The sequence below is a fragment of the Azolla caroliniana genome, unplaced genomic scaffold (genome assembly GCF_043228905.1).
Source record: "Azolla caroliniana isolate FFs.n. ecotype wild unplaced genomic scaffold, voAzoCaro1.0.p SCAF_10, whole genome shotgun sequence".
Classification (NCBI taxonomy): domain Eukaryota; kingdom Viridiplantae; phylum Streptophyta; class Polypodiopsida; order Salviniales; family Salviniaceae; genus Azolla; species Azolla caroliniana.
In genome coordinates, this window is record NW_028230445.1 from 4,700,415 (window position 1) to 4,714,384 (window position 13,970).

General features: G+C 36.7%; 3 protein-coding genes across 4 annotated transcripts; all 3 read left to right on the forward strand.

Annotated features, from left to right (window-relative positions):
• Positions 1–643: 643 nt before the first annotated feature.
• Positions 644–3,770, forward strand: LOC147858789 (uncharacterized). Of its 2 annotated transcripts, none has more exons than XM_087326516.1 (2): positions 644–970; positions 3,238–3,348. In XM_087326516.1, exons 1-2 carry the CDS (start codon positions 721–723, stop codon positions 3,255–3,257), a joined length of 270 nt encoding a protein of 89 aa, XP_087182642.1. In that variant the 5' UTR covers positions 644–720; the 3' UTR covers positions 3,258–3,348. The 2 variants fall into 2 exon arrangements, with proteins under 2 accessions (XP_087182642.1, XP_087182641.1); XM_087326515.1 differs by having other exon boundaries at positions 667–978; positions 3,238–3,770.
• Positions 3,771–5,885: 2,115 nt separating this feature from the next.
• LOC147858790 (autophagy-related protein 8e-like) lies at positions 5,886–8,637 on the forward strand. Its single transcript, XM_087326517.1, has 5 exons — positions 5,886–6,012; positions 6,143–6,198; positions 7,720–7,772; positions 7,859–7,977; positions 8,309–8,637. Exons 1-5 carry the CDS (start codon positions 5,973–5,975, stop codon positions 8,395–8,397), a joined length of 357 nt encoding a protein of 118 aa, XP_087182643.1. The 5' UTR covers positions 5,886–5,972; the 3' UTR covers positions 8,398–8,637.
• A 1,367-nt stretch (positions 8,638–10,004) lies between these two features.
• LOC147858791 (ubiquitin-conjugating enzyme E2 34-like) lies at positions 10,005–13,487 on the forward strand. Its single transcript, XM_087326513.1, has 9 exons — positions 10,005–10,138; positions 11,695–11,749; positions 11,831–11,869; positions 11,967–12,030; positions 12,146–12,207; positions 12,323–12,362; positions 12,680–12,707; positions 12,810–12,901; positions 13,076–13,487. The coding sequence occupies exons 1-9, from the start codon at positions 10,082–10,084 to the stop codon at positions 13,362–13,364; spliced, it is 726 nt and encodes a 241-aa protein (XP_087182639.1). The 5' UTR covers positions 10,005–10,081; the 3' UTR covers positions 13,365–13,487.
• Positions 13,488–13,970: the final 483 nt, after the last annotated feature.

Below are 13,970 nucleotides of genomic sequence, written 5' to 3' on the forward strand. Positions count from 1 at the left end.
ACCCTTGAAGTTAGCATAATGGAAAATTTACGTATATGGATGTGCAAGGAATTTTATGATGACTCAACCCTTTACCTTTTCTAGTTTTCAAATACACACCTCTAGTGGAAAATGGCCCAGTGATTGGTCATGGTACAATGTAGTATGTATGCTTTATGTGATTCCTTAATCGTGGGAATATTCATAGATCCCAACAAAGATCCGAGATAAGGAAGGAAGTGAAGACCTGCTAATAAACAAACTATGATTAACTTTAAATGATCAGCCGAGCACCTCGATTTACAAGATCGAAACTCCGAAAAAATCTCTCGAGCGCTAAAGTAACCGGAAAGCACAATAGCCATCAAGCAACCATACAATACACATTTCGAGGGTGCAGACATGAACTTTGCGGGACTAGGCCGATTGAGTCTGACAAATCTTCGACCCGAACTTCGTGTAGGACTGGGCTGATTTGTCCGGCGAATTTTACTGGCACAAACAATGGGCGCGTATGGCACTGCATTCGGAAGAAACATGGAAAACACTTTGTATGCATCTGCGATACCCCCCAGTTGACTACATCTCCAATGTAGAGGGGCATTTCTTGTAATTATTGAAAGCTACATTGTAGCTTCCTTGCTTTGGTAATGGTGGTCTCAGAAAAAGAATGTCTCTCCTCCTGGATTTCCACAGACCTGAGAGACATTAGGTTTTGCAAAAAAGAAACAGAGATCTGATATGGGTTTCTTCAAGAAGCTCTTTGGGCATTTGGGTTTCTTCAAAGACGAGCATAGAGATGGTGATGGTGATGATGATGACGACGATGGTGTTGTTGATGATGGAGGAGAAGACACTGATGTAGGAGGAAGACAAAAATATAGAGAAACAGAGAAGAGGTCTGAGACAGGTTTTAATGTTTCAAAGACTGCTGTGCCCACATACAGATATGTCCCCCCGGTGGTTTCAGAATGCACACCTGGAGCTGGAGGTATTCAGGTCTCTCTCTCTCTCTCTCTCTCTGAAATTTGAACTTCTGTATCAAGGATCAATGGACACATCACAGAACCAATTTGTTTCTGGTCATAATTGTTCATTGATTCTTTGTTAATCTTCCTAGACTTTTCTTATTTGTGTTGGAACTTATGCCCGATTTACTATGTGGGTTGTGATCAATTTTTAGTTTAGTTTCTGTTATGAATTGCAGAGTATATTCTAGCTCTGTGGATCTTGCTGTTGCACATGCTTGCCCTGTAAAATAACGAGATTTTAACCCCTGTCTGTGCATGGGTTAAGAAAAACATGGCTTATAACTAGGGTTAAAACCAACACCAGAAATTTATTGTCTTCTACTTGAGGCCCAATTCAGCCTATGAGACAATTCTTGAAGTACCCCAAAGTATCCAATAACAGATAAATAATAAAGAAAGAAAACATATACATGGATTCAATGATGATGATGATGATGATCACGGTATACAAGATGCTATGCTATGTGACGTGTAAGCATGATATATGTAACAATATCTCTATCTTCTTCGATAGCTTATGATGGTCAATGGGATGGATACCTATTGGTGTGCTTTTGGGTTAATGGATTGAACAATCCTCGCAGTAGATCTGCTGGTCGCAGTGGGCCTGAATAATCATGGGGTGTCTGGATCTCTGCTGTGATCTGTCTCTGGTGTAGTCTTGGTGTCCAGTAGCCTAATATCCTAGGTCTCCTACACAATTTGATGGTCTCAGCTTGATTTACTGCCACTCCCTTCTTGTGGTATGTGTGGTATCGCCATGGAAAGTCACTGTAATCTAGGTCCTTGGGCCCCTCCATACGCCGTATATGAAGGTGAATGATACTAGGAGTGTCTCGCTGGTGATACTTTCAGTATAAGTAGAGTTGCCCTAGCAAAGAAATCAAAACTGTGTAATGTGTCTGTGTCCCCACACACACCACGCATGAAGGAATTTTTACTTTCGATGAATGGGTAAATACCCCATTTTTGCTATAAACCAATTGTCGCATGGGCCAATTTTGGTCTTAGAAGACGTTGATATTTCTTTCTTTCTTTCTCTCTCTATCTGCACCGTGGAAAAGAATAGATCTGTATATCTCAGACCCTGTATAAATCCATACTTTGAGATGCTCATGAAATAGTCCTGCAGTATACAATCATAGTTTGAACTCATTCTCTAGGAGCGATCCTAGTCTATCAGATGTAGAGCTGCCATAGATCCTGTTATTCCTCTCTCTGCAGGAAAGGGGGAACGCAAATAGCATCTAGATCATACAGCGTACTTGATTTTCGGAGGTTTGCAGAGGCGCTGTAGATCGAGTTCATGTCAGCTAAACCACAGCAGCATCTGTGACTACCATTATCCCTTATCCCTTGTTATAGATGCTTCAAATAAATATCCTTTTTGGTCTGCACAGGAAGATCAAGAATATAAACGTTGTGACAATGGAACTACCATGTTTGAGAATGCTTTCCCCCTTTTGCCATTCTTCATTCCATTTCTTGCTTGAGCCTCCTCCCATCATATTGCAGGGTATGCCCATTCTGGTCATGTTCCTGGAATGATTCCCATACCACTATTGCAACATATTGTCTGCCCATGAGATGGAATTGTCATTATAAGTGGTAGTGTCGTCTAAGTATCCATTAAAATGAAAAAAATGATGCATGTAAGTAACAGACTAATCCAAGAAGTTAGGGTGCTAGTGGTGCTGGGACACTGGGAATGGCTAATGGATATTATATGTACATCTCGTAGCTATGTCCACCTCCATTGTAAGTGCAGTTACGAGGTTATATTGTTTGGACAGTAATATTTTTTTATGAAAACCTAGTCTATGATCTTGAGAGGAGTCAAAATTCAAATTATCATGTTACCTTTTCATAAGATAATGTATCCATTACACTCTGTCAGTATTGGGTTGAAACTGAATTAGAAGTTGAAAACTAGCCTCTTTCCATAATTGTGATAACTTGGATTGATTAAGATGCTTGAATATCTTCTCTTGGTCAAAACGTGAAAATTGAATAAAAATAGGTGGTTAGAGACCTGTTGTGAAACTATGGAAATCATTTTTATGGCATAAACTACCGATGCAGAGAAACCCTTAAATTGAGCTATTAGCATAGAGGAAAATGCTATAAAAAAGTCATATGCGATATTTTTGAGTTTTACAACTTAATCAAACTCATAGATGCATGCAATTTGGCCTTAAATGTGAATTTGTGATCGGATGATCTGCAGGGTTTGCAATGGTATGCTGAGAATCTTATGATGGATGAAGAAGGTGATGTTGCTCATGAATTCTTAAATGAAGTCATTATAGAGCACTCTGCCTCCAGAAACCATGACTTTGAAGTCAAGAAAACGTCAACAAAGGCGATAAAATTAAAAGGTTCCTTGTGCATAGTAAATGGTAACATATATCTACATTCAACAAACCGATACTACTCATAATTCGACAAGAAAATATGATTTTCTTTCTTCTTCTCTCTTCTTGGAAAGGTGACTCAAATAGAGACTCCAAGGGTTCGGACACTCGCTTGTGAGCTGTCCCATAGGTGTGCCAACAGTTAAAGTGCTATACTTATTGTTATATAACTGAAGCATTCCTGTAAATTGTTGACATTGTGTCGAAAGGTGATAAGTTATTGGAACCCGTGGGTATTTTTTGCTTGAATATTGCAAAATGCCTCTGGAATCTATTCAATCAAAGCTGTGTAAGATTGTGTCGCCAACACATAAGTTATTCTGTTATCATTATTTTTGTTGTGGTTGCTATTGTGCCATCTTTCATCTCCTTCAAATATATGTAAATATATACATTGTTATGTGATTATGATATCTGCTTATCTGCTTTCATTGTGGAGGTGTATAGATAGATACATGAACATAAAATAAGATATTGCAAGAAAGAAGCCTTTGTGATTAAGGGCTGGTATTTTGAAGGAAAGATTTTCTTTGTATATTGGTGTCATATATTTTTTTATGGATTGTAACATGTTCATAAACATGTTATGATCAACATATTTTTGAACATTAACATGTCTATTGAGATTCATTCGATTTCAAAATAGTGGTTTGGTGGATTGAATGAATTGACATATTACAATTACAAGATAACCACTTCTTTGCAATGATGCATCACTAAGTTGTTTCTTGCAACACCATACCATTGACTTATGTTATGCATCACTAAGTTGTTTCTCCTAAAGCATGCATGGTCCTCTCATCATAAATTTTTCTATGGGTAGCCAATTCATTCATTCAAGAGTGTGATATATGCCTTTTATCAATGATAAATATGCACACAATCTCCATTGTCAATTTCTCTACTCAAGATTTTGTATGTGGTTAGATGACTAGTGCAAGTGTTGAAAGAGTTTGCCCTATCGTTTCAATATGGAAATGGGCAACATCCATTATTGGATGCATTTATTGTATGGCATCTTCTCTACCATATGCTTGCATAAGTAACTTGTTCATTGAAAGAATTTGAAACTTTTCCCTTAACATTAGAAACTTGATGCAAGCACTGTAACATTTTCCCATGGTTTGAATATTTGAAGGGACAACATACAAAGATGCTTTGAGTTATGTGAAAAGATATATGGTGTAACATAGATATCCCTAACTTTTCCATGTGGGTGAAGGAGAAATTAACGTTTGTTCACTTATTTGTGTGATTTAGTACCCTATAAAGAATTTAGTTCCATATAATAAATTTGCTAGAAGGTTTTCGTAAGGTGTAATCATCATTCTCACTCAGAAAAGTTTATATAAATAATTACTTCCACGAACATGATAAACGGAATCAATGCATTTAGGTTTATGTTGTAGTAATGCACACTAAACAACTAAAGTTAGCTAGCATACAACATAACTTGTATTGATGGCCTTTGTAAATTCAAAATGATTTATTGACATGTTCATAGTTGGAATTCCAAGTATTCACATATGCAATGATGGGGAGTTTTAATGCTTCACTCAAACAATGGTACATCATCACCTGGAAGTCACAAAGCATAGAAGCTTCAATAACAAGAAATCATTCATATTTCATTTTATGTGGAAATGATGATACACAATGCACATGACCATAACACATCACTCAATCCAGAGAGCATATGATTAAACAATGATAAAGGTGACTTTCTTCATCCAAATGATCAGTTAAGAATGCATCCTACCTATTATTTCCAATCGAAAAGCCACTCAATGTGTTTGTACAATTCTAAGTGGTCAACTCATGAAATGGATAAGGCAACAACATTGGATCCATTACCCATAATAAATGGGCTCCAAATACCCAAGGTACTTCACTATGCTCAAGTGGTCAAATGTGTCGGATGGAAAAGGCAACATTAGATCCATTTTCCTAGGACCTCAACCTTACCCTCTATACGATAGTGCTCACATGTTATGACAATAAACAAATTCGGATGAAGTGAGCTCGCGAATCTGCGACAAGGAAAATTACGAGGAAGAGGACAACTAGGCTTGACCGATGTGAGCGAATCAACAGAGGGTACTTGGGCCACCCCAGATCAGAACCAGGTCGTCGGTTTACTTTTGCGTGTGCCTTCCGAACATGAGCCTAGGATTTCGTGAGGTTCCAATCCAAACAGAAAAAGCGAAGAGCAGGCTTTCGAAGGATCTTCGGTTATGTGTCACGAAACACGCAGAAATAATCCCCGTGTTGTGCTTCTTCGGAACCTCATGAACACAAAGGTCAAACTAGAGAGTAAGCTTGAGTTGGCTCCATCTATAATGAATGATTCCATAATCAGAGAAATACACCATATAAATATATATAAATTATAATATATATATTGTATGTATTTGTGTATATTTATGTATGTATACGGTATAAAAATACGCAGCGGTATACGGTAGAAAATACATGCAAAAGTACAGTATAAATACAGTAGTCTCTCTGTCTGTCTCTGTCTCTGTTTGTCTGCCACAGAACTGCGACGATGGGGAAGGGATTCGCTTTCAAGACAGAGCTCAGTTTCGGTAAACATTCCTGCTTCTTCTTCTTCTCTGTTTTTTGTCGTCAGATCGCACATATTCCCTTATTCTTCTTTTGACCTATTTCTGTGAATCAAAATTTGCTTTTTCTTCTTGTTCTTTGAATCCTCTGCAGAGGAGAGGTCCTTCAAGGCTTCCAAGATGAGGGAGAAGTACCCTGATAGAGTACCTGTAAGTGTTCCTTCATCTTCTGTCATTCTGTTTATTTCTCTATTTATTTTGGGGTCTGAATGATTTAACTATCGATATAAAAACACTTGATTTCCTAATAAATTGAGACGGTCTCAAATTGTAATTTGATTGAAAGATAGAAATGTAAAGGGAAGTAAAATTTGCAAGATAGGAGGGTGTAGGGAACTGGAAGGTAAAATTTAATTCAGATACATGATTGAACAGGTTGAAAACATGGAAATGGAAAAAGGTTGTAAGAAATGCAAAGAAATATGGAGAAAAATATGGGTAGGGTTTGTTTGGAGGAAGAAATTGTTGAATTTTGATGAAAGAGAATGTAGAGCAGGTATACAAAATGGTGTGGAAATTGATGAGATCTTAGAAACTTCGGAGTTTAGTGTGGTTGTTGAAAGGGCTTCTGATTGAGAAATTGCAGAGAGCCATATAAAATGGTGTGAAAATAAACAAGAACTTTATAGTTTGTGTGCTATGGTTATAGAAAGGATTTATGCTTATCGATTGATTAGTTGAGGTGTAAAATTGGTGTGAAACATATGGAAAAAAAAAAGAGAGTTTATTACGCGGTATCAGATCGATGATGCAAGAAAACAAGAACAAACACATGAGTCCATAAATTTTCAAGGTCATAACTTGTTGGATCGATTTTTCCAATGATTTATATTTGAGCGTGACCATGGTTGAAATGTTTATGCCTTCAATTTAAGTTTAGTTTTAGCTTTGATGTAAAATGATTTGATTCAACATTTAATGTGCATTAGCTATAGCATTTGTTATACCTCATAAATATATTTTTGTATTCTTAAACAAAAGAAAAAGTTTACGGTTTCTTGTTTTGGGTACTCATTTCTGCTGTTCTGTTTCCTACCGGCACCCATGGTCAATTTGCCCTTAAAAATCTTCAAGTTGTATGCGTACTTTCTTGCTTTTGTGTTATTATGGACAGCCAATTTCAAGTGTGGCTCTCAAAATCAATTTTCTTTACAAAGGCAATTGGATATATCTATTATTCATCAATTATGAAGAGAAGTTCCTACATCCAACCTTAATTGTTTTGGTGTGAAAGTAGATACTACAATGAATTATTAGATTATATATTTGTCACATTAAGCATATAAAGGGGGACTAAATGGTCCTACTAGAACTAGCCAGAAGGGTTGTCAATCCCAACCCATTCACCCTGTTCTATTATTATTATTATTGGCATATTTGTACATGTGTAAGCTGTGACTTCAATGTGTGTTTATGTTGATGTATGTGGACATGTGAGTGTGTGTGCATTTGTATGTAAGAGAATGAGTTTACTAAATTTCATGTGTATGAGTTTGTGTGTGTTTACCAAATAAAAGCTGGAAATTTATGACTCTTTGCCATTGTAAATATGCTTATTTGCCCCTGTTCCTGTACAGACAGGAGTTATCACTCCTTGATGACACATAACAATTTGTTTCCCAAAAGCATCTTATCGTCTCTTCTAAAATGGTTCTAATTTTCTTTGAGCAGGTCATTGTGGAAAAAGCTGCTAGAACGGATATGCCTGATATGGAGAAGAAGAAGTGTGTATTGACTTTTTTTAAGTAGGTTGTATTGGATTCGTTTGAGATGGGTTTCAGGCTCAAGAAAATAATGCTATGTGATTCAGGTTTCTTGTGCCTGAGGAATTGACAGTTGGTCAGTTTGTTTATATTATCAGCCAAAGGCTTCATCTAAGTCCGGGTCAAGCCTTGTTTGTCTTTGTAGGAAATGCACTTCCACCCATATGTATGTACCAGCTAACTGCTCCTTACTTTTTTTCCCTTGTGGATATTTTGGTCCCCTTCCCCCTCCAAGTTTCTTGTTGGGTATTTACGAGAATGGCCATGACTTTCAAAAGTTACCAGAAATACTCCTGTGTAGGAATAATGTCTTTACTATAGAGGGGTATTCTTGAGTATGTTTTGTAAAACTCAGGGGCATTCTGGTAAATATTCAATAAGTTGGTGGTATTTTTTTTGCCCCCCCTCTAAAAAAACAAAAAACTTTAATTGAAACAAAAACTTTATTTTCTAGACTTGTAAACAATGAAATATGTTATCTGTTTTGCTTTTTGCAGCTTCTTTAATGTCATCAGTATACAAAGATCACAAAGACAAGGATGGTTTTTTGTATGTGCACTACAGTGGTGAGAAAACCTTTGGATAGACATACAAAGGAGTTCATCGGTGAATAAACAATCATGGTCTTCGTTGTACAGCCCTCCAAATGATTTGAGAAATTTGTACATAGATTGTGACTTGAAATTATAGCAAACACCAACCACCAACTGTTAATTCTTACAATTGGTGTTAGCCCACCTACTTGAAATTGTTTCCATAGTTTGCTTGTATATACCAAGGAAACAAATTTGTGTTTTCGCCTGTTGTAATCATTCACTTAGTTTTCTCTCTTTTGTAAATAAAGTAATCTTTGAAATGAGTAAAAGACATGACTCAAGCTTCAAGATGAAAAGCATGAAATGGTACATAATGGGCGCTGAAAATCATCTTGGTAGTGGTCTACATATTATAGCATCATTATTGTAATGTTATAACTTATAATACACAATTCATATGCCACATTTAGAGAAGCAATAGAAATTGATTAAGATTTATATATGAGCTGTGAGGATGAAGTCAATGGCTGTAAACTTCGTCATGCAGCAGTTTCTTGTTCATCATCAAAGACTACCTGAAAAAGGTTCTAATCTACACTAATTATAGTTATCGGGGAAGGGAATCCATTTAAATGTTTTCATGCATATGAGGCAAGTGATTCTCTTTCATAACAAATCACATTCAATCAATGTGGTTGAAAAGAAATAAAATCCTCCAAATAATAAGGGGGATTTCAATAACGGTGAGTGGAAAGTAAAACACAAACTAATGTTTTTGCATAGGAAGGCCGAATCTAGTTGATCATAAGTGATAATCATATTGGGCAAAACACAAATATTAAAGCAATAGGCAAAGCTAGAAGCTCATGGACATGAACAAGTTATGAATGCATATCTGGTTAAAGGGACCATATCTAGATGTCGAGAAATAAAATTCAATCATATAAAAGTGTTGGAAGGGTTAGACATCCCTTGACCTCCAAGCAAATGTTAAAATGACGATAAATGTGGGCCAAGTCTATGGTATATATATAGAGAGTTGGGGTCATAGGGCCCACCCAAGTAGTGGTTAGGGATGCTAATATTCTACTGCACTTCAGCTGGAACCCGAGGAGTTTTTCGTTGTTTCCTCGAAAGCCATCAATCAAGACCCATCTCGGAGCATGTACATTATCCACATAAGCTCTTTTGAGCAACATATGTGGTCATTCATCCGATTCATGGAGTCAAGTCTCTCGCTGGTATGTGAACTGGAAAATGCACGGGCACATGGCATTGTTCGGGTACAATCGGTATCCATGGCAATGGCATTGGCAATGACCGCGAGTGTCTCATTCTGCTTGGATTTGTGGCCATCTGCTGCCCCCGGCAATGACAATGACAATGACAATAGCAATGCCTGTGGCAGGCGGCAGGCGACAAAGATCCGAGCAAAATGAAACGCATACATATATGTAATTCATCCACTCGAGTTTTTCACATATTTCTTCATCATCATCCTCATCTTTTCACATACTTCTTCTTTCCACATAATTCTTCATCATCTTCTTTTCACATATGTCTTCTTCTTTCCACATAATTCTTCATCTTCTTCTTTTCACATTCTTCTTTTACTTCTACTACTTCTTCTTCTATTCACAGACTTCTTCTTCTTCTTCTTCTTCTTCTTCTTCGTATAGAAAAGAAGAGGAAAGGAGGAAGGAAGGAGACCCCAAACAGAGGGAAGAAGATCGCATGGCGGATCGTGCCTGCGCTCAACGGCTGCAGAAGGAATTCAGAGCTCTCTGCAAGGTCACTCCTTATTACTCCCCTCCCTGTCGTCTTCCTCCCTTCCGATTTCGACTTTTAAAACCTAAATCTCCTTTTCCCTTCCTTCGATCCGTTCCCCTCTGTAACAGATCCATGTTTCTTTCCCCCCCTCTTCTTCTTCGCTTTGAAACGCATCGGAAATTTAGGGTTTTGTTAACTCCGCATCTGTCTTTTTGCTGGTATTAGAAACACAACAGAAATCGCAGGTTTTTTCTTCTTATAAAAATCAGAGTGAGTGAGAGAGAGAGAGAGAGAGAGGAACAGAGATGACAGGAAAAGAACATGGACAAACGGAGACAGAAAATGCAAGGAAGGATGAGATGGTGATGTCGTGCGTTTCTTGGTGTTTGCCCTGAGAAATCCTGCTGGAAAGAAATGATTTCTACCGTTCGTTATTTTTTGCCTTAGTTCTCCGCCTCGGGCTCTTGTTTGTTATAAGTGTTTCTTCTGCTAGTTTTGTTTTGATTGCTTTTTACATCAGATATCATGGTGTAGAGAAATGTTTTCTATGGCCGGCCCTATATCTCATTGTTTCTTTGACTCAGGCTCATGTTGTGAAGAAGCGGTTTCTACTGACAGTTTCGTTTTTTCTTTGCTTTTATGCCCTAGAAAGTCAAATTTTAATGGAATGAGTTCCTACTGTTGGTGTTGTTCTTTTTTAGCCTCAGGGTCATGGTGAAAATGATCAGTTCTTAGGGATTCTAACTAGTTTTGTCTTTCTTTGTTTTTTAACCTTAGAATTATGTTTGAGAGCAATCAATTTCAAAGTGATTCTTATTAGTTCTGTTTCTTGTATCTCTCTTTGCGTTTGTATCAGAATCATGCTTGTAACATAACTTTCAGAAACGTTTGTAATTATGCTGATATTTTTCTTATGCAAAGACCATATTTGGCTTGCTTTAGTGAAACAAAGTTTATATTTTAACCTGCTTCTTTCAACTAAAGAGAAAACAGTAGCAGTTAATGAAGAGATTTTCTTTTAGATTGAATGAAGGTGGTCATATTTAGTGTTCCTAATGCTTTTCTTATCAATACTTCAGGTCATAATTTTATTCGTTTTAATTTAAACCTTCAAAAAATATCACTATTAAGAATTTCCATAGCATGTATAGGTCACAGCTTAATTGGAGTCTTCATATATTAAGTTGGGCCTTAGCCATACATTCTTGACATATTTTACCTGTTATGCGCCGAATATAGAATATCATTATTTTTCCATTAAGCAAATTCGTAGCTCTCTCGTTTCATGTCCTAATATGACTTCTCGTTTATCAAAGTAGGCCTTAATAATATATTCTTGTCAGGTTTGCCTTGTTCTGTGCAGCATGTTTTTCCTAGAATTTAATGCCTGAACATTTTGACTTTATTTTGTCTTTGTCTTTGTCTTTGTCTTTCAACTATTGAGTGTTTTGAAATGCTTCATGTGGTTGGATATGGCACATGATCAAACAGTCAAACTGTGATAGGACATTACTTGCAGTAACATCCCTGATTTGTATATTATCTCATAGCTTTTGTATTATATACTTATTTTATAGGAGCCAGTACCACATATTGTTGCTCGACCATCCCCCAGTAACATCCTAGAATGGCGTATGTATTATTGTTCATTATGAGTTGTACACAGTTTGGATACTTGACATTACTTACAGTTAGTCTTTTTGTGTCTCACAGATTTTGTTTTGGAAGGGAGTGACGGAACACCTTTTGCAGGCAATGATGCAATTTGTGTTTTGATAAAATGCATTTAGACCTCCTTGATTTATTGGTTAGAAGTGTAATTCAGGAACTTAAACCTTTGTACATGCAGGTGGAGTTTACCATGGCAAGGTTAAATTTCCACCTGAATATCCCTTTAAACCTCCAGGCATAAGGTGATTATACAATTTAATTTTGACTATAGCTTGAAGATTGGAGATTGTTGAATATAAGATTATTATACCATCTTTCTAACTTGGGAAAGTTTCATTCTTTTGTCCATATTTGCAGCATGATCACTCCTAATGGGCGGTTTGCCACCCATAAAAGAATTTGCATGTCTATGAGCGACTGTAAAGTTTCCAACTCATTTCATAATGTTTGTTTGCTTAATCATCAAATCTATGAGGTTTTTGTTGTCGATGAGATCTTAGAGATTCTGATTATTCTCGGTTTTCAACTTCGCAGTTCATCCCGAAACTTGGAATCCGATGTGGTCAGTTTCAAGGTATTTTCAAGAATGTCTACAAATATGACCTTTACCTTAGCTAAATAAAATGACAACGTTCTATAATTTATTCATTTCATCGTGCATGGGGTAATAGATATGAGCCACATTACAGAAAACATATATAAATGGTGATATTTTGGGATCTGAAGATCAAGATTAAATGTACAGTTAACTTAAGTGCCATTCATTAGTAATACAGTGTTAACAGTAACTCAGATGTTCGACACTTACTGTCTGTTGTATATTATATTTCTATTTAACAGATACTATTTGATTAACCATTTTGTGTAACTTATTTTGTAATTATATTGCAGCATTCTTACAGGACTGCTGTCGTTTATGGTAATCATTCTTTCTATTGTTGATTTTGCACTTATTAACCTGCTGTAACGTGTTATCCTCGATGTGCTCTGCACATATTAAATGTTGTCGGTATACGCACAGATGGATAATACCCCTACAACAGGCAGTGTCTCTTCCACCCCAGAAGAAAAGAAACGGTTAGCTCAAGAATCACTGGCGTTTAACTGTAAAAGGTAAGGGAAATGCATGCAAATCTGGAAAGAGTGCGTTTTATAAATAGATATCAATGACCTCTGTTTAATGTTTTTAATCCTAGTACCAACTTATATGTAATGGCAGTCCAACCTTCACCAAAATGTTTCTTTAATGTATTTCAGCTCATCATACTGTTTTTTATCGTGCTGCAGCCCAATCTTCAGGAAAATGTTCCCAGAGTATGTAGAGGGGTATATGCAGCAACAGAATGATCCCAAGGATAATGCGAAAAAATCAGAAGCGAAGGTAGAGAGTGGAGAGAATATAGAGATAGAGAATGGAGAAATAACCCCAATTTCAGAAGGAAAAGAAACACAGAGTACTGGCAAGCAGAAAGGATCAATGGCAAAGTTCCCTATGTGGCTTACTGCTATTCTCTTTGCTCTCTTTGCAAGTATCATGGCTTTGCCTCTTCTAACCTTAGATTTTGCTCAGTTGTGAGATGCTTTGGAACTGTCAAATATATGGTATGTCCTCTCAAAGCTTGGAAGAGGTTGTAATTCTCTTTGAGATAGCTAACTATCTATCTATCTATATATACAGAAATACTATGTTGTCTGCCAATTGCTTACGTACTTTCCGCACATCGTGTTCCAAGATTAAATGTGACGTGGGTGTCTGGTCTTCAAAAATACTGTGAAATATGCAATGTTGTGGAACATAAAAAAGCGATGGCTTGATGAAGCTTTTCTTATTAATAGAGATATGGTGATTTGAAGAACTGCCTCTAAAGGATAACACCAATGCAGTTGGTTTTAGAAATGCTGATGATTACAATATGCACGTTTTGACATCATGAACCTAGTGAAAAAGTGACATATAAAATGGGTAATATATAAAGCCCTTAAATGCATCAAATGGGTTTTCCATAAATGCCAGTTGTCGTATGCTTGTACATTAGATATTTCTACCTGTTTCTTGATAGCGAGAACTACTTGGTACCAAAGCTTTGCACTTTATGATATGTCTTCTTGCTTGTGGTCTCTTGGTTTTTGTTAAGTCATCAGTTTTGGGAGTGAGAAGAGTCATGGTGGCAATCTTTTCAAA